Below are 19,748 nucleotides of genomic sequence, written 5' to 3'. Positions count from 1 at the left end.
CCCTTACCCATTTAGCCCATCCCCCTCCCACAATCTTTCCAGCAACCCTGTTTGCTCTCTATATTTAAGAGTCTTTTGTTTTGTCCCCCTCCCTTTTTTATATTATTTTTGCTTCCCTTCCTTTTATGTTCATCTGTTCTGTCTTAAGGTCCTCATATGAATGAAGTCATATAGTTTTTGTCCTTCTCTTATTTCACTTAGCATAATACCCTCCAGTTCCATCCACATAGTTGCAAATGGCAAGATTTCATTCTTTTTGATCACCGAGTCATACTCCATTGTATATATACATATATATATATATATATATATATGTATATACACACACACACACACACATACACACACACACACCCCACATCTTCTTTATCCATTCATCCATCGATGAACATTTGGGTTCTTTCATACTTTGGCTATTGTTAATAGCGCTGCTATAAACATTGGGGTGCATGTGCGCCTTTGAAACAGCACACCTATAATCCCTTGGATAAATACCTAGTAGTGCAATTGCTAGGTCACAGGGTAGTTCTATTTTTAATTGTTTGAGGACCCTCCATACTGTTTTCCAGAGTGGCTACACCAGCTTGCATTCCCACCAGCAATGCAAAAGAGATCCTAAGAGATCCTCTTTCTCCACATCCTCGCCAACATCTGTTGTTGCCTGAGTTGTTAATGTTAGTCATTCTGATGGGTGTGAGGTTGTATCTCACTGTGGTTTGATTTAAATTTCCCAGATGATGAGGGATGTTGAGCATTTTATCATGTGTCAGTTGGCCATCTAGATGTCTTCTTCGGAGAAGTGTCTGTTCATGTCTTTTGCCCATTTCTTCACTGGATTGTTTGTTTTTTGGGTGTTGAGTTTGATAAGTTCTTTATAAATTTTGGATACCAACCCTTTATCTGATATGTTGTTTGCAAATACTTTCTCCCATTCCATTGGTTGCCTTTTAGTTTTGTTGATTGTTTCCTTCACTGTGCAGAAGCTCTTTATTGTGATGAGGTCCCAGTAGTTCATTTTTATTTTGGTTTCCCTGATCTCCAGAGACATGTTGAGTAAGAAGATGCTGTGGCCGAGGTCAAAGAGGTTTTTGCCTGCTTTCTCTCCTCTAGGATTTTGATAGCTTCCTGTCTTAGGTTTAGGTCTTTCATCCATTTTGAGTGTATTTTTGTATTTGGTGTAAGAAAGTGATCCAGTTAATTTTTCTGCATGTTGCTGTCCAGTTTTCCCAGCACCATTTGCTGAAGAGATTGTCTTATTCCATTGGATATTCTTTCCTGCTTTGTCAAAGATTAGTTGGCCATATGTTTGTGGGTCCTTTTGTAGGTTCTGTATTCTGTTCCAGTGATCTGTTTGTTTTTGTGCTGCAATTTTATTTTTTAAATAAAATATGTATCTGATTTTTTTAAATGAGATTTAAGAAAAAAGTATAAAATAAATTATCCCCCATCCATAAAGTCCAGGTCTCTCCTTCCCCCATCCATAAAGTCCAGGTCTCTCCTTCCCAACAAAGACACTTCTAAGGTTCTTTTTTCCTTCCAAAAGTAATTTTTATGCATATACCTACATACTTAGAAAAACTATGCAAATGCGTTCATAACATATACATGTTCTGTATGTCACTTTTCAGTTAATTGTATAACCTGGAACTCTTCCCAGAGCTAATACAGATCTATCTTGCTCAATGTTATATGAAATCCATTATAAATAGATATCTCATTATTTATTTAACCAGCTATACTACTGCTGGGCCATTTTTTCCTATTAGAAACACTACCACAATGAACTCACTGCTATAAGTGGTATAGGGTAAGTTTCTAACAGAAGAAAAAAACTTATCTTCTAAAAGGTATATACAGACTTAGACAATTCAGATGCTATATGTGAGAGTGACAGGATATTATACCTTTTAATAGTTAACTTCTAAAAAGTAAAAAACTCAGACTTGTATTTCTTGAACTATGCAAATGGTTGTACATTTTCATACAGTTATTGGTTATATTTCTTTTACCATAAATTCTTGTTTATATCCTCTGCACATTTTTATCTATGTCTATGCTTTCCTACTGATGTATATGAAAAATTGGTCTTTAGTACATGTAGTGCAAATAGTTTTGTTCTAGTTTGTGTTGATTCTTAAAAACTCTTTATTTAGAGGCGCCTGGGTGACTCAGTCTGTTGAAAGTCTGACTCTTGTTTTCAGCTCAAGTCATGATCCCAAGGTTGTGGGATCAAGCTCTGCTTCGAGCTCTACACTGGGCTCTGCATTGAGCATGGAGCCTGCTTAAGATTCTCTCTCCCTCTCTCTCTCTCTCTCCCTCCTTCTGCCCCTTACCCCAGCTCACATTCTCTCTTTTAAAAAAAACAAGCAAACAGCACCCTTTTTATTTAGAACTAATTATAGAATTAAAGAAAAATCGCAAAAATAGTAGAGAAAATTCCTATATCCCTCGCTCAGCTTCCCTTAATGTTAATATCTTACATAACTATCAGTTATCAAAATCAGAAAATTAACATTGTCACACAACTAGTAATTAAACAACAGACTGCATACAAATTTCACCAATTAAAAACAATTTTTTTCTTACGAGGATCCCACATTTAGTTGTTACTTCTCCTTAGTTTCTTCCAATCTATAATAGTTCCTTTGACTAATTTTTTTCCTATGTTTGGAATGAGGTTTTGCATTTTGGTAAGAACACCAGAGAACAATGATGTGTCCTCAGTGAGAAGACACACCAAGGGGTTTATGATGTCAATGTCCTATTACTTGTGATGTCAACCTTGGTTACTTGGTTAATAGGTGTCACCTGGTTGTCTCCACTATAAAGTTAATATCTTTCTGTTTGTAGCAATAAATATTTGGGGGGAGATACTTTGAGCCTATGAAATCCTAAAGTAGTAGGAATGCCTAATATTCATGAGTCTCTAGATTAGAAAGAACCACAACATGTAATATGTAAAATGCCACCATCACATTACAGTCCTTCCTAATCCAGAGACAATGAATATTAAAGGCAATTAAAATACAAAATGACGAATACAAAAATGGTAATAAGATATGAATATGACTTCTTAACAAAACTCTTAAAAGTCAGCTAATGAATAACTACTTTGTCAATGACTCAAATTTTATCTATCAGTACTAAAAGCCCAGTTCTGCTGAGTTTATTAGTTTTTGGTGAAATCTTTGTAAATCTTTGTAGGAAGAGATATCTAAGAAACACATACTAGCCTCAATTCAAATTATTTCTCTCTTTTCTATGATTCCAGGAAAGAGAATATGTTTATCATTTCACTTGATGTTCTGATAAATATTCAGTAGTTTGGATAATGACAGTTAAGTAACTACACAACACTTCCTCTCCCCATGTCTGCCAGTAATGAGGGGTCCCAATTAATTACCCTTAATCATGTGGCATATTAGCCTCTAGTCAAAGTATCTCAAACATAGGACTTACAATAATTGGTTTACCACTGGATCCCCAGTAAATATGTCTGGGGATTGTGAATTCAAATGACAACAGTGGCTCCCAAATAACAGTCAAAACTGGTTTCAGGCTGCTACATGCAAGCTGGTAATTTTTTTTAGATATTCTATAATGGAAAACTTTATGCATATATAGAAAAATAATGGTATAATGAATCCCCATATAGCAATTACCAAGTAATTAAGAAATTATTAATAATTTCAACATTTTTTAAAGTTTTTACTTAAATTCCAGTTAGTTAACACACAGTGTAATATTAAATAATTTCAACACTCGGCACGCCTGGGTGGCTCAGTCAAGTGTCCAACTACTGATTTTGCCTCAGGTCATGATCTCACAGTTCGTGAGTTTGAGCCCCACATCGGACTCTGTGCTAACAGTGCAAAGCCTGCTTGGGCTTCTTTCTCTCTCTCCCTCTCTTTCGGTGCCCCTCCTGCTCTCTCAAAATAAAATCAACTTAAGAAACAAACAAACAAATAATCTCAACACTTTGCCGAACTTATTTCATCTATATCTAGTCATATAACATTTAGGGGCTAGGGAAAGTTAATTAAAATACAAAATTTCTAAGTACCATATTCTTCACTAAGTTTGATTCAGTAAGTTCAAGATGGGGCAGAAAAATGGCTTAGTCTAAAGCACAAGCAAATTTTGTAGTCAGTGCTTTATACTACACAATCATAGGATATTACTGCCAATTTAAAAAATCAACAGGGGCTCCTGGGTGGCTCAGTCAGTTGAGTGCCCAACTTCGGCTCAGGTCATGATCTCACGGTCCGTGAGTTCGAGCCCCGCATCGGGCTCTGTGCTGTCAGTTCAGAGCCTGGAGCTTGCTTCAGATTCCGTGTCTCCCTCTCTCTCTGCCCCTCCCCCACACACGCTCTGTATCTATCAAAAAGTGAATAAACGCTAAAAAAAAAAATCAACATTAGGTTGGTTAGATAACGTGTCATCACGTTGGTGCTTCAATTCTTCACTGGTGCTCCTAGTAAGTATAAACATATATAGAACTTAAAGAATATTAAAGAAATGAAAACAAGCAATCCTCTCCATGTTTTTGTTTTGTTTTGTTTTTTGCTGACTGCCACTACAATCTCCCAACAATCCAATTCCAAACAGATAAAACCAAGATTGGCCACACAGGAGACTCTTCAAGCAGCAATTTTTTTTTTTTTTTTTTTTTTTTTTTGGTCAAACAAACATCAACAACCTGTGGCAACAAAAAGAAAAGTATTTGAATATTGTTACCTCCAAAGAAACTGAAATTTCCCAGTGGCTAAATATTATGTCTCAGGAGAAAAAAAATAATCTTAATAATTAACATTACAATACACATAGTATACTGATCCATTACTTGTAAAAACAGCTAGCAGCTCGGTTTTAGCCCTCTCAGCAGACAAAGCACAAATCATTCTTGACACAAGAGTATCCAGATATTTCTTAACTCTGAAATTGGCCTCAGTATTTTTTTTTTAACGTTTATTCATTTTTGAGACAGAGAGAGACAGAGCATGAATGGGGGAAGGTCAGAGAGAGAGGGAGACACAGAATCTGAAACAGGCTCCAGAATCTGAGCTGTCAGCACAGACCCGGAAGTGGGGCTCGAACTCACGGACCGCGAGATCATGACCTGAGCCGAAGTTGGACGCCCAACCGACTGAGCCACCCAGGCGCCCCTGGCCTCAGTATTCTAGTATAAAATAAACCAAATCTCCAAGACAGCTCCAGAAAAACCTACATAAACTTTGGACAATAATGATACTACTTTTAATGGATCACAGGCAAAAACGTCTGCTCTTCCCACTTCAAGTCAACATTGTATTAGAGGTTCTAACTAATAAAATAAAGCAAAAGACACATTCAGATAAGAAAGGAAGTAGTAAAACTGTCATTATTTGCAGATAAAATGACTCAGTATGTGAAAAATCCTAAAGGATCCACAAAAAATTACTGAACTAATAAATGAGCTCAGGAAGGTCATTGGATTAAAAAAAATCAACACATGAATAGAAACTAGATTTCTATGTGCTAATAATAAAGAACTTGAAAATATTTCATTCAGATAGAAGAATTTAAAGAGTAAATACAAGACTTATACACTGAAAACCGTAAAACATTGCGGAGAGAAATTAAAGATCTAAATAAATGGAGAGAGACATTTCATGTTCATAGATTGGAAGAATCATTATGGTTTAAAATGGCAATTCTCCCCCCAAAGTGCTCTACAGATTCAATGCAACCCTTATCAAAAGCCTATTAGGATTTTTTGCAGAAATTGACAAGCTGATCTTACAATTTATATGTAAGAACTAAAAAAGAACCAAACAAATTTTAAAAAGTAAGAACATGGCTGGAGGACTTATTGCTTTTAAAACTTACTACACAAAGCTACTGTAATGAAGACACTATGACACTGGCTTAAAAATAAGACACTGTAGGTGTGTGTGCACCTGATCTCAGCTGGTCTGCCTGAGACCCCCTGAGCACCAATCCTAGTCACCTGCACAGTACCATTTCTGCTCCAACAAGGTTAAAGAAACTATCATGAATCAGGAGAAACTCACCAAACTGCAAGCACAAGTGCACATTGGTGGGAAAGGAACTGCTTGCTGAAAGAAGGTAGTTCATAGAATGACTATAGCAGATGATAAAAATTTCAGTTCTCCTTAAAGAAATTAGAGGTAAAAAATATCTCTGGTACTGAAGAAGTGGCTATGTTCACAAACCAAGGAAGAATGATCCCCTTTAACAACCCTCAAGTTCAGGCATCTCTGGCAGCAAACACTTTCACCATTACAAGCCATACTGAGACAAAGCAGCTGACAGAAATGCTACTATCTTAAAACAACTTGGTGCAGACAGTCTGACTAGTTTAGGGAGACTGGCTGAAGTTCTGCCCAAACAATCCGTGGATGGGAAACCACTGCTTGCTACCGGAGACGATGATGATGATGAGGTTCCAGATCTTGTGGAGAATTTTGATGAAGCTTCCAAGAATGAAGCAGACTGGATTGAGTCAACTTCTGAAGAAGATAAAACTTGAAGAAGTTACTGGGAGCTGGTATTTTATATTATGACTGCCTTTTAAAATTGTGTTCATAGAGCTGATAAAATCTAGATCTGTAATATTTTTAAGCCTAGGCCCCTTGGACACTACAGCTCTTTTCAGTTTTTGCTTATACACAATTCATTCTTTGCAGCTGATTAAGCTGAAGAAGCCTGGAAATAAAGTTTGAAACAAGGTTAATAAAGTTCTTTACCTACTTAGAAAGAAAGAAAGAAAGAAAGAAAGAAAGAAAGAAAGAAAGAAAGAAAGAAAGAAAGAAAGAAAGAAAGAAAGAAAGAAAGAAAGAAAGAAAGAAAGAAAGAAAGAAAGAAAGAAAGAAAGAAAGAAAGAAAGAAAGAAAGAAAGAAAATGAAAAAGGGAAACCATGTAGTAGAATTAAGGGTCCAGGAAAAAAAAAAAAAAACCTTGTATTTATGCTCCAGTGATTTCCAACAAAGATACCAAGGCAATTCAGTGGAGAAGAAGATAGTCTTTTTCAACAATTGGTACAAGAACAATCTTACATACACAGATTATTTCAGATGATTAACTGAAAATGGATTATAGACCTGAATGTTAAAGCTAAAGCTACAATACTTCTAGAAGAAAAATTTTAAAAAACAAAGAAAATCTTTGTGACCTTGACTTAGGCAGAATTCTTACTCAGAGTATCAAAAGCATGATCCATAAAACTGATAGGTTGGACTATCAAAATTAAAGGCTTGCATACCTTAAAAGACACCTTAAGAAAATGAAAAGACAAGCCATAAACTGGGGGAAAAATGAATAAAGACCTGTATTTAGAACAACAGCTAAAGAACTGAAACAACTCGAGAAAATAAAATCAAATCTAACAAAAGGACAAATGATTTGAAAAGACTTTTCATCAGAGGATATATTAGTGGCTAATAGAACACGAAAAGATGTTCAGTTAGTCATTAGGGAAATGCAAGTCAGAACCACAATGAGATACCTCTACACACCCAACTAGAAAAACTGTAATCAAAAAGACTGACAATAAAAAGGAATGTGGAGAAACTGGAATGCTCATATATTGCTGGTGGGAAAATAAAATGGTACACAGATACTTTAAACAGTTTAGCAGTTTCTTATAAAGTTAAACATAAGCTACCATAGATCTAGAAATTCCATTCCTGGGTATCTACCCAAAAGAAAGAGAGCCATGTGTCCACACAAAGATTTGTATGGAAATCTTCATGGTAGGATTATTCATAATGTTCATCAACTGGTGAATGGATAAACAGTATGTGATATTACCCATACAATGAAATATTACTGACTAAAAAGGAATGAACTCATATATGCTACAACACAGATGAATCTCAAAAACATGCTTAGGAAAATCTACAGACAGAAAGCATTAGTGGTGGCCTGGAGCTAAAGACTGAAAAATGGCCTAAATGATTATTTTAGGTTGATGGAAATGCTCTAAAACTTTACTATGTTGATGACTCTATAAATTTACTAAAAATAACTGAATTGTATATTTAAAGTGGGTAAATTTTATGGTATGTAAATTATACCTCAATAAAGCTATTTAAAAAAATACTGGTATCTAGGGGCGCCTAGGTGGCGCAGTCGGTTAAACGTCCGACTTCAGCCAGGTCACGATCTCGCGGTCCATGAGTTCGAGCCCCGCGTCAGGCTCTGGGCTGATGGCTCAGAGCCTGGAGCCTGTTTCAGATTCTGTGTCTCCCTCTCTCTCTGCCCCTCCCCCGTTCATGCTCTGTCTCTCTCTGTCCCAAAAATAAATAAACGTTGAAAAAAAAAATTAAAAAAAAAAAAATACTGGTATCCAAACACTGAACATGCTAAACATACAAAGGAAATTGACAACTTACATTATTGTTATGACAGCAAGTAAATATACATCTCTAAGTACAATTGCTTTTAATAACATTTTCCAAATTAAAATGACTAGAAATTTATTGGAAACTGACTTATCAATCCTTCAATAATTTAAAAGGAAAAAAAGACACTGCTAGTTTGACTATATAGCACAATGAATAAGAGCTCAGGATCCAGAGCAAGGTGTCTCAACCTCAGCACCCCTGACATTTTGGCCTTGAATAATTCTTTGCTGTGGAGAGGGTGTAGCCTCTGTGTTATATAGGATGCAGGAGCATCCTTAGCCTCTACCCACTAGATGACAGTAGCAGCATGCCCATTCCGTATCCCAGTTGTGACAACCAAAATGTTTCTAGACTTGCTAAATGTCTCTTTTAGGGGCAAAATAACCCTAGTGGAGAACCAGTGCTCTGAATATAAATTCTCATTGACTCTGTTAGCTGTGTCACAAGCTATTTAATCTATGTCTCGGTTTCCCATCTGCAAAGTGGCACATAATACCTACACCTCAAAGTTTTGTGATTATGGCAAATAATACATTTACTACAGAAACTGACAATACAAATCAGGGTTTCTATTTTTTAGAGGGGCAATTTATAAGCACACCAGTGAACTTCCCCTGCTACCTCTATTTAAAATTGTAAAGCCTTCTATTCTCAGTTTCCTCTACATGCCTAATCCCCACTGTATTATCCTCAATACCACTAATCACCATATGACAGATCATGTATGTTATTTGTATTCACTGTACATTCCCTTAACTAGAATATAAACACCACAAGGGCAGGGATTATTGCCAGTTTGTTTTCTACTGAATCTCCAGCATATAGTATATGCTCAAATTTTTTTGTGGAATGAATGAATAAAATATAACTTAAGAAAATAGAAACCTAGAGCTGTTTAAGACTCATTTGCCCAGATGACAGAAAAAGAAAGAAGAGAAAATGTGTGTTTTTAAAAGAATGTGCATTGGGACTCCTGGGTGGCTCGGTTGGTTAAGCATCTGATTTCGGCTCAGACTATGATCTTGCAGTTCGTGAGTTCAAGCCCCACATCAGGAGCTCGAGCCCGCTTCAAGGGAGCTTGAGCCCTGCTTCAGGCTCTGCAATCTCTCTCCCTCTCTCTCTGCCCCTTGCTCACTCTCCCAAAAATAAATAAATAAAATAGCATTTATTTTATTTATTATGAGAGAGAGAGAGAATGTGCATTAATTCCAGAGTACATTAAGAGTATCTCAAGGGGTACCTGAGTGGCTCAATCAGTTAAACGTCTGATTTCGGCTCAGGTCATGCTCTCATGGTTCGTGGGTTCGAGCCCCATGTTGGGCTCTGTGCTGACAGCTCAGAACCTGGAGCTTGCTTTGGATTCTGTGTCTCCCTCTCTCTCTCTGCCCCTCCCCTGCTCATGCTCTGTCTCTCAAAAATAAACATTAAAAAATTAAAAAAAAAAGTATCTCAAGATTTGGGTACCTGGGGTGGCTCAGTCGGGTTAAGCGTCTGACTCTGGATTTTGGCTCTGGTCATGATCTAAAGGTTCATGGGATCGTGCCCTGCATTGGGCTCTGTGCTGGCAGCTTGGGATTGTCTCTCTCCCTCTCTCTGCCCCTACCCTGCTCGCACTCTCTTTCTCTGTCTCAACAGAAAAAAAAAAGAGTACCTCGAGATTATCCTGCTTAATAAAAACTATCCAGACACCCATACCATCCACCATTCTGAGGAAGACTGGTAAGAAAGTACAGTGTATTTTCAAAAAGCTTAATGAGTAGTTACTATGTGCTAGGTACAATCCTAAGCATTTTAACATGTATTAACTTATCTAATGATCAAAATAATCATAAAAAGGATTATAATCTTTATCTCTATTTTGCAGATGCGGGGAAAAAGGCACAAAGAGGATGAGTCCAAAGTCATATATTTTAAAAATTCTTTTGAAGTTTATTTATTTTGAGAGAGATAGAGACAGTGTGAATGGGGAGGGGCAGAGAGAGAGGGGGAGAGAGAGAGAGAATCCCAAGCAGGCTTTGCACTGCCAGTGCAGTCTGACGCGGGGCTCAAACCCACAAAACTGAGATCATGACCTGAGTCGAAACCAAGAGTCGGATGCTAAACCGACTGAGCCACCCAGGCGCCCCCAAAGTCATATAAATAGCAGGTGGTAGAAGCAAGATTTGAACTTCAGAGTCAAAACTCTTCACCATTATACTATGTAAACTTGCCACTTAGTAATTCTGCTAATACTGGCCACCCACAGATCCCACAGCTGAGAATACAGTTGAACAACAACAAGAAAAAGATGAAGGATTAAATGTATGCAAAGAAGACAGTGAGAAAGAGAGGGAAGTGGACAAGAGAGGGAAGAGGTCATTTGAAAGAAAGAGATCACGGAAGAAGAAAATTTCAGAAATAGGGACTAATCAATGGCATCAAAATAGTTAACAGAAAGGGGTAAACACTGAAGAAAGTCACCAAATCCAGCATGAAGAAAATCACTGGAAATTTTTTCAAAGACATTTTAGAGAGAGCAAGCTTAAAAAAAAACAAAAACAAATTTTTCAAGTATATCTCAATAAAGCTGGAGAAAACAATGAATTAGAGTTGAGGGAATGGTATCATGGAATGGAGCTGTTTTAAGACAGTTGAAGGGAAAGAAAAAGATTAGTGGCAGCTTTAAGGGACAGCATACATGATGTAAAGTTTTTATTCTGTAAAATAGGACACATGGAAGTATGCATGCTTTTAGAGTTAAAGGTATTCTGCCAAAAACCATGCTATTTAAGAATACAGTTACATTATTATAATATAATGCTATCAGTCTAAGGTATACTCTCAGAGATACATATTTAGACTACTGAGTACAGCAGACATGCAGGCATGAACCACCTTATGGTTCACTTTTTCATGCATAATTAATGTTCTGATTGTGAACAGGCAATAGATAAGAGTTAATATTTTTGGCATTTTATAAAACTTATTCCATTATACCTACTGAATTATCTATTTTATTTTAACAAAAGAACTTCTTTGAACAGGAGTCCACAAAAGATATTCTTTCTTGGATTTTTTTTTTTTGTATTTAAAAGTAAGTATCAGAATAATTGTGATGCTTAAAGAAAAAAAAAGCAAACAACAAAAACTACTTTCAGAAGGAAGAACAAGAAGCACAATCACAAATTATTATCTTATAGTGTACCTTACAAAAGAGGTACTAACTCCTTAACAATCAAACTCATTAGGAAGAATAAAACTAGTTTAGGATACAAACTTATTATCATTTCCATTTGTTCTATGAAGGGCATTTCAAACTTACATGGCAGTATGTCCTTATATCTGTTCTTTTTAACATTTTCTTCTTTTTCTCCAGTGGCTGTAGGATAAATCTTTTCTGTTCTATATTTGGTAGACAATCTTCTTAATCGCTTAAAATACAAACAAAAAAATTTAAGTTTATACAAACGTTAATATTTTCAAAATTTTAATGATTTACAAATAGCTCTTTATTGAATTTTGCTAACCCCAATTCCTTATAACTCACTTTCCTATTTTTCCAAGCTCACAGTATTTCCCTCTCTCTTAATAATTAACCCTAAGGATAATTGTTTTTTACCCTAAGTGCAAACATAAAATTAATATTCCAAATAGCACTCAAAGGGGACACTAAAATAAAAGTAAGAAATTTGTTTAAAGACATCATTAATAAGCTAAGTCAGAATATTTAACTCAGTCCTTAACTTACTCAAGTAATTTTAGTGTTTAACTATGGGTCCCTAAAACCAAGTAAATAATGCGTAAAAGATTATGTACAAGTTTCTTTATTCCTTCCCTCAATAAACCTTGGGCACCCATGATGTGCCAGGCTCCTTCCAAGGCATAAGCTAATAATTACTTATAAGACACTACAAAACAAAGTTCTTTCATATTGAATTGGAAATGTCTAACAAAGACCAATTCTGCTTATTCACTGCATTACAGAAGTGGTTTGTGAGTTAGTGACAAATTCTTACCACATATGGCAGTAGGGATGTTCTTTGGGCTGGAATATTTCTGCGTGTCAGTAATACACTTCCTGCTTTCAGAAGCACTGAAAGTCAGCATTGTGAATTGTTTAAATTCACTACTCAACTACATTGCTGAAATTTAATTTCAAAGGAGCCTACTTTCTTCCAGGCTTAAAGACATATTGAAGACATTTTGGTTTTACTATTCAACAAATTATTGAATACAAATGAAATGAACAAAGTCTGGTAACATTTAACTTTTTCACCATTTTACTTTTACAACTTGTGATGCTGATATTTAAGCAGTGAAACATTTTTTTAAATCACAGACAGATTATACATAGAATAGTGAGTCTTCTGTTTCTTTGAAAAACCACTAAACTTTATCATGACAATTCTTAGAGACCTAAATCAGGAATACACATTTTTTTCAGTAAGATGAAAAGACTTATTAGAATCCTGTTCTGCACTGGCACAATGCTGAAGTTAAATTCCCCACATTTATGATGCTATTTTCTATGGTAATAAAGTTCTCAAAGTAGGATAGGGGAAAAATTATATTTGAAAGTAAATGGGCTGTTGGTGAGGATGTGGGAAAACCAGAACTTTAATACAATGCTGGCAGAAGAAAACATTAACACAACCCCTAACGAGGGTAATTTGGCAATTTTAAATACATATATCCCCTTAACCCAGGAATTGTACTTCTTAAAATCCACCTGCACAGGTGAAATGATATATCACGCACAAAGTTATTTATTGCAGCATTGTTTAAAACAGCAAAGGACTACAAACAATCAAAAAAGTCTATAAATAGAAGACTGACTAAATAGATTCATTTCATTTATACAAGTAAATATGATAATGACTGAAAACCAATAAGAAAGTTCTTTATATATAGTGATATGGAAATACTTCAAAATACATATTAAGTGTAAAAAGCATGGAACACTACAGTGTATATAATATACTACTGTTGGTGTTAAGAATAAAAATATTATTTGCATTTCTTTGTACATGTGCATAAAATATCTCTAGAAGAGAAACTATTAACAAGGTTGTTGTCTATGGAGAAGAAAAATGAATAGCTATAGGAAATGGATGAGAAAGAAACTACTGTATGCCATTTCATACTTATTAGATTATATACATGTATTGCCTATTCAAAAAATTAAATGTTAAGGGGTGCCTGGTTGGCTCAGTCAGAGGAACATGAGACTTTTGATCTCAGGGTCATCAGTTCAAGCTTCATGTTGGGTGTAGAGATTACTTAAGTAAATAAAACTTAAAAAAATAAAAATAAATGCTACAAAAATTAAAGGAAAATAGAAAAGATTGTTCATGATTTTCTTAATCCACATTAACAAAGATCTTCCCAGTTATGCACATATACATCTTACATATATAATTAGACTCTATGTTTTTTTGTTCAAAGATTTTAATTTTGTTATTTATAGTATCTTAATACATTCCAAAATATTGTATGTGAATGTGACCTACAGAAGGATATCAATCTAAATATTTGCAGAAACACCAGGGGAAAAGGAATGTAACTTAGGTAATAAACACTGAAAAAATTATAGAACTACAAAGAAAAGGAAGAGGGGATGTATTTAATTATAAAATATAAATACACTTCTGGAATATCTGCTGCAATCACTCCAAGCATTTCTTTTTTCACATGATGAATTATGTTATTGAGAAATGGGCAAAATAAAGATTTTATGTGAAATGACTTCCTTTTTCATATAATAAAACTTAACACTTTTGTATACAAATAAGTATCTCATTGCAGTATGAATTTTTATATATCCAGTTTTCTTGAAGCCTAGCACAGCATGGAATGCCTTCTACTTCAAGCTTCCCATGAAGAATGTTCTATTAAAATAAGCCTACAGAAGTAGTGTACTTAAAAAGTTTCATACACATCAGAAATACTCATCTCTGGTGTAGTATAAACAAAACAAAGATGATCTGTTAAACATAAAAACTTTGTACGTTAAAAAAAAAAATCAACATCAAAAAAATTCTATCCAAATGTATCAAAAAGGTATCAGGGCGCCCGGGTGGCTCAGTTGGTTAAGCGTCCAACTTAGGCTAGGTCATGATCTCACAGTTCATGGGTTCTCACAGTTCATGTGCTGACAGCTCAGAGCCTGGAGCCTGCTTTGGATTCCGTGTGTGTGTGTGTCTCTCTCTGCCCCTTCCCTGCTCGCGCTCTGTATTCCTCTCTCTCAAAAATAAATAAACATTAAAAAAAAGTTAATATGAGGATAATACCCACACTCAGAAAACAAGCCTCCAAATCTTATCCATCTTTTAAGTCCTGGCTCCATCAAAGTTTTTTATGTCTCTCGTGCAAAAATAATCTTTCCCTTCTGAGTTCTGTTTAGACTTTATACACATTCTTAAAACACCACTTCCTTCTCTTTATGATAAATATATAAAAAGGATACACTTTACTTCCCCTACTAAACTGTAAGCTCTGTGAGTACAAGATTATAGTCACATTGATATTTAAGGCCTTGTACCCCTAGAACATATTAAATGCTTACATGTTAAATTAAATTTAGAATAAGATTTGAATGCTGGCCTAGACAAAAAATTTTGTTCTTTTAATACATCATAATTAACATCCAAATAGTGCTTGAAGTAGAGATAGCACCAAACCTCATTTAACTACATGAAATGGAAGTATCTACACATGCAATTTCATTTTAACTTCCTGACCACCAATTCCATTTTCTCTAAGTGAAATTAATTACTAGGAAATAAATTAATTGAGAAACATGTTGTAAATACTAAGGCATCTTATTCGTAAGTAGAGTGCATGTGACAGACTGTGTGAAAATAGCATTAAGGAAAACACTAATAAAATAATACATTTATTAAGCTTAACAATTATTTAATATAATCCTAAAGCAAGAAAGTACTTTCAATCATTGACTATCCTAATTGGGCAAAAATATAGCTAACTGGCATATTTACATAGGCTTATAAATACCAAACCTTGTGTCATATTTTCTTTTCTTTATGCAAACAAAACTAAAGGCCTTTAAGAAAGATTTCCAATTGTCTATCCTTAAACATCTTGAAAAAGTCACAAAATAAATTCTTTTAAATAATTTCTTATCTCAGAATTACTGTCCTAAAAGGCAAATCTGATCATTTAAATTTTAGTCCCTCACTTAAAAATCCTCCAGTGGGTCTATTAGCTCCAAGAGAAACTACCAATTCCTTTTTTAATTATAGCACATTTTGAATGCTGCCTGTCCAGTTTCCTAGCTTCTTTTTATAACACTCTCTTACTTAGAGTTTGATGCTTCAGCCATGTAGAATCACTTACCACCACCATTGCCACAAGCAACCCTTCATTCCTCAACATCACAGTTTGACAATTTTTACTCTTGCTGGTGAGTTAATAGTAGGACTCTGGCTAACGTGTTATTTCCTTTGTGGAGCTTTCTCAAACCTTTCCTTAACAGCTCCTCAGCTTCCAGCACCGAATAGTCAATAATACATTACCCTATTACCACTTGTGAGATTCAATCTTATATGTCTCATCCACTGAACTAAAAAACTGAAGGCAGAGACTAGACTATCTTATTGGACTTTAGAGACCAATGAATTATGTATATGACCAAGATCTAATGCAAATAACATTAAAAATGGGTAATTCATTTCTTTATTGAGCTTTCTTAGACACGTCATACAGATGTCTCTAATACATTATAATTAACAAACATTTTTTTTAACATTTATTTATTATTGAGACAAAGAGAGACAGAGCATGAGCATGGGAGGGGCAGAGAGAGGGGGAGACACAGACTCTGAAGCAGGCTCCAGGCTCTGAGGTATTAGCACACAGGCTGACACAGGGTTCAAACTCACAAACCGTGAGATCATGACCTGAGCTGAAGTCAGACGCTTAATTGTCCTGAGCCACCAGAAGCCCCTCTAATACATTATAATTTTTAACACAAACAAAACCCAAATTTAATATTCACTTTGTTTTAAAGTTCCAAATTATTTTCTCTTTCCTTTTTTTTCTTTTTTTTTTAAATTTAAGTTTATTTACTTATTTTGAGAGAGACAGAGACAGCGTAAGTCGAGGAGTGGCAGAGAGAGAGGGAGAGAGAATTCCAAGCAGGCTCCCCACGGTCAGCCCAGAGCCCGATGCGGGACTCAAACCCAACAAGCCATGAAATCATGTCCTGAGCTGAAACCAAGAGTCAGACACTTAAACGACTGAGCCACACAGGCACTCCTCTATTTCTTAAAACACAAAAATTTTATTTCCTTAATCCTAAGTCAATAAACTTATTCTCAAAGGCTTCTAAAAGTCACATGCAATAGAACTATGCTCTTTTTAGATATCCATTTGTGTGTCAAGATTTGAGTTCCTTAACAAGGTAGAACAGTTTCACTGTTTATCAAAGACTTTAAGCTAATGAGTATGTGTTGTGTGCTGTTTGTTGTATCTGTCCAGTCAAACAGCTGTATACCGGACTGTCCACTGGGTGTCTCATGAGCATTACAATCATGTCCAAATAGCACTACCATTCAACAGTTGTTCAAGCCTAAAAGCTAGGAATCATCCTTGATTCCTTCCTTTACCCTCTCCTACAACATCCAATCCATCATCAAGTTGTGTTAGCTTCAGGTCTAAAATATATCTAATTCTCTTCAGATTCACTGAACACTTAGAATTCATAATACATTGAGACAAGAAAAGTATTAAACTTAATTGCTGACTGGATTTTATATCAGGACAATTAAGAAAAAAATGGACACAAAAAGTAATAGAGCTAAAATGGAAATTAAGCTAACTCAAATTCTTTTGGGAATAAAATGGAATATAAATAAATCAAATATTGGAGCTCAAGACTTCTCTTGCTATTACCAGGCCACACACTATGGTGCCAAATTCCTCAATGTCAACACTTAAAAAACAGTATGAGTTCCAAAAGACAATAATTTTAGTAAATATGCACACAAGAATATACAAATCATAAAACTGTACTTCAAGGTGAAATAAAAATGAAATCATACTTTAAGCTTAAAAGTTATATTGCAGCAAAATACAAGAATACCTAGCTCATAAAATAGTAGTGCATTTGCCACTATTCTGAAAAATTTCTGAAGCAATTACTGGAGAATCTATCTGAATTTTAAAAGGTATGGAACTTGGCAAACAGTTGGAACTAAATAATAACTGTTAAATGAAGAGATTCACCTGGTTTTATACCTGAAATATTTAACTGTCCTGTTACTACCATACAAGTTGTATGATCATTAAGTCAAAATATTTTTTAAGCCCAAATACAAAGTAACAGCAACAAGTAGTAAAATCATAGGATTTTCCACTAAAACTATACCATCTCTAACCAGCTTTTCTTAAATCTTTACAAACCTATTTATATAAAAATATGCATATTACTAATATCTGTTACAAGCAACTAAAAAAACCAAAAGGTCTTTAAACTATACATCTGCAATGCCTACCTTTAAGTGTAAAATATGCAACTCTGCCTTTCAAAATTCATCTTCCTATCTTTGCTCATGCTTTACCTGCTGCTGTATAACAGACTAACTTGTCTGCCATTCTTTTTCAGATACCAAAGCTATGCCATTAGGATTGATAGTAAAGGACACATTGTGAAGTAGGGGCCAATCATATGGGTCTTTAGGTAACAAAAAGATTTTATTCTTTGTTCTTGTTGATTTCAATGCTTCAGTTATTTCCCTAGTAGCATACACCAAACAAACTCCTTGGTTTCTTCTAGATCACTACAGAAATTGTCTTGCTAAAACATTTCCTGAGACTACTCCGGGCACCAACCTCCATCTTCCACTTCCTCCCAAAGTGCTTCCTCATCGCTACCCACAGCCCATTATATACGCATCTAATCTAGAACATAGCACAATTTACAACAGTTAATATGCCATCAGAACATGGATTCCCTGAAAATGCACACCCTGTCTTCTTATTCTATTAATACCAGCTACTACCAGCATAACCCATGACAAATAGTAGTAATTTAGATCTTCTCCAGTGTTAATGTCCAGAGAAAATGAATACAAATTAGAATTGACCAGTATACTTACGAAACAAATTTCTCTGCCCTCTTACACTTCATTATCACTTCACAATGGGACAGCTTTGAGTCAGAGAAGCTGGGATTCAATTCCTATATCCATCAATTACTAGCAAAGGAGAACTCAACGTAGCACCTTTATAACCCTTTCTGAAGGGGTAAGCAGTAGATCTTAATTTTGAGAACTTGTTTTAAAATAAACCTCTGCACTACAGACTTATATTTTAAAATAATAAATATGGCAAACATAAAAACTAAAAGAAAATAAAAGTTATAGAAAATTCACAATAGTCTATAATCGTTTTTTGCACAGCCTAGACAGCAAGCAAAAATTTTCCTTAAAGGAAAGCCTCCTGCTCTTGGGTCAGAAGAGAAAATACAGTGCTTTCTCAAGATGGAAGTAAGTTAGGAGGATGTATGCAAGTTTATCCTCTCTCTACCTCCAAATTATATTCTTGTGGAAATAAAGTAGAAGTCCATTTGAATGATGAGGACAACAGTTTTGTGATATATACTAATGTTACTGAAATGAAGATATTTAATACAACAAATGGAAAAGAAAAGAGTTCCCAGGTTTGATTACTTTGTTTCTACACACAAGTTCTTATCTTTTCTTTCATCTCTTCCTCAATCATTCTGGTCCTCTAACCATTTAACTCATGAAACTGTTGGCTCCAGATTTTACAGGTCAATCCCAAATTCAAGTGTTTTGTTCCATTGTCTCCACAGCAAATTGCTCAAAGATTCCAAAATTTGGGTATTAAACCTACGGCCTCTGACCATGCCACCCTTCATCTATCTGGTAATGTGTCTTGATTTAAGCAAACACTGTCACTTCAGTCCCCATTACCCTTTAGTTTACACTGGAAAATACTTTGCCAAGCCCAGACTCTTAAAGTGTTCCAAAGCAATCTATCACCAACCTCATTATTCCATAACATAGACTATGAACCATATAGTAAAATTGAGAATACTGAGCTCCAGCTTTAACACATTAAGCCATAATAATATCAACTGTCCAACTAAAAAATTAAGGAAGACCCCCAAATTAATAGCATGGTTACAGAATTTTTACTTATCTTTGCAAAAACAAATACAGCACAGAAGAGTCACCTTAGAAGTTTAACAGAGTTCAATACATATTTACCACTATATGGAAATAAATTATTTTTTGCTAGGCTACACTGCTTCAAAGCTGTGGTCAACAGACCACAGTTTTAAAGAGAAACTGGCACTTCCTAGTGAACCATTA

The 19,748-nt window shown here is 35.1% G+C and overlaps 1 protein-coding gene and 1 pseudogene across 3 annotated transcripts in view; one reads left to right on the top strand and one right to left on the bottom strand.

Annotated features, from left to right (window-relative positions):
- PTPN12 (protein tyrosine phosphatase non-receptor type 12) overlaps positions 1-19,748 on the bottom strand; it is a 104,747-nt gene that overhangs the window by 51,633 nt on the left and 33,366 nt on the right. For 2 of the 3 annotated variants that reach the window (XM_011280344.4, XR_006594155.1), the window contains exon 2: positions 11,711-11,819. In XM_011280344.4, the coding sequence (XP_011278646.2) occupies positions 11,711-11,819 (109 nt within the window). Of the gene's footprint in view, positions 1-2,586; positions 3,676-11,710; positions 11,820-19,748 lie in introns of those variants that run through there. The other variant, XM_006929139.5, reaches the window with a different exon arrangement.
- On the top strand, positions 5,060-6,830 carry LOC101088653 (annotated as a pseudogene).

Source organism: Felis catus, chromosome A2, assembly GCF_018350175.1.
Source record: "Felis catus isolate Fca126 chromosome A2, F.catus_Fca126_mat1.0, whole genome shotgun sequence".
NCBI lineage: Eukaryota > Metazoa > Chordata > Mammalia > Carnivora > Felidae > Felis > Felis catus.
This window is presented reverse-complemented; position numbering and strand designations above follow the sequence as displayed.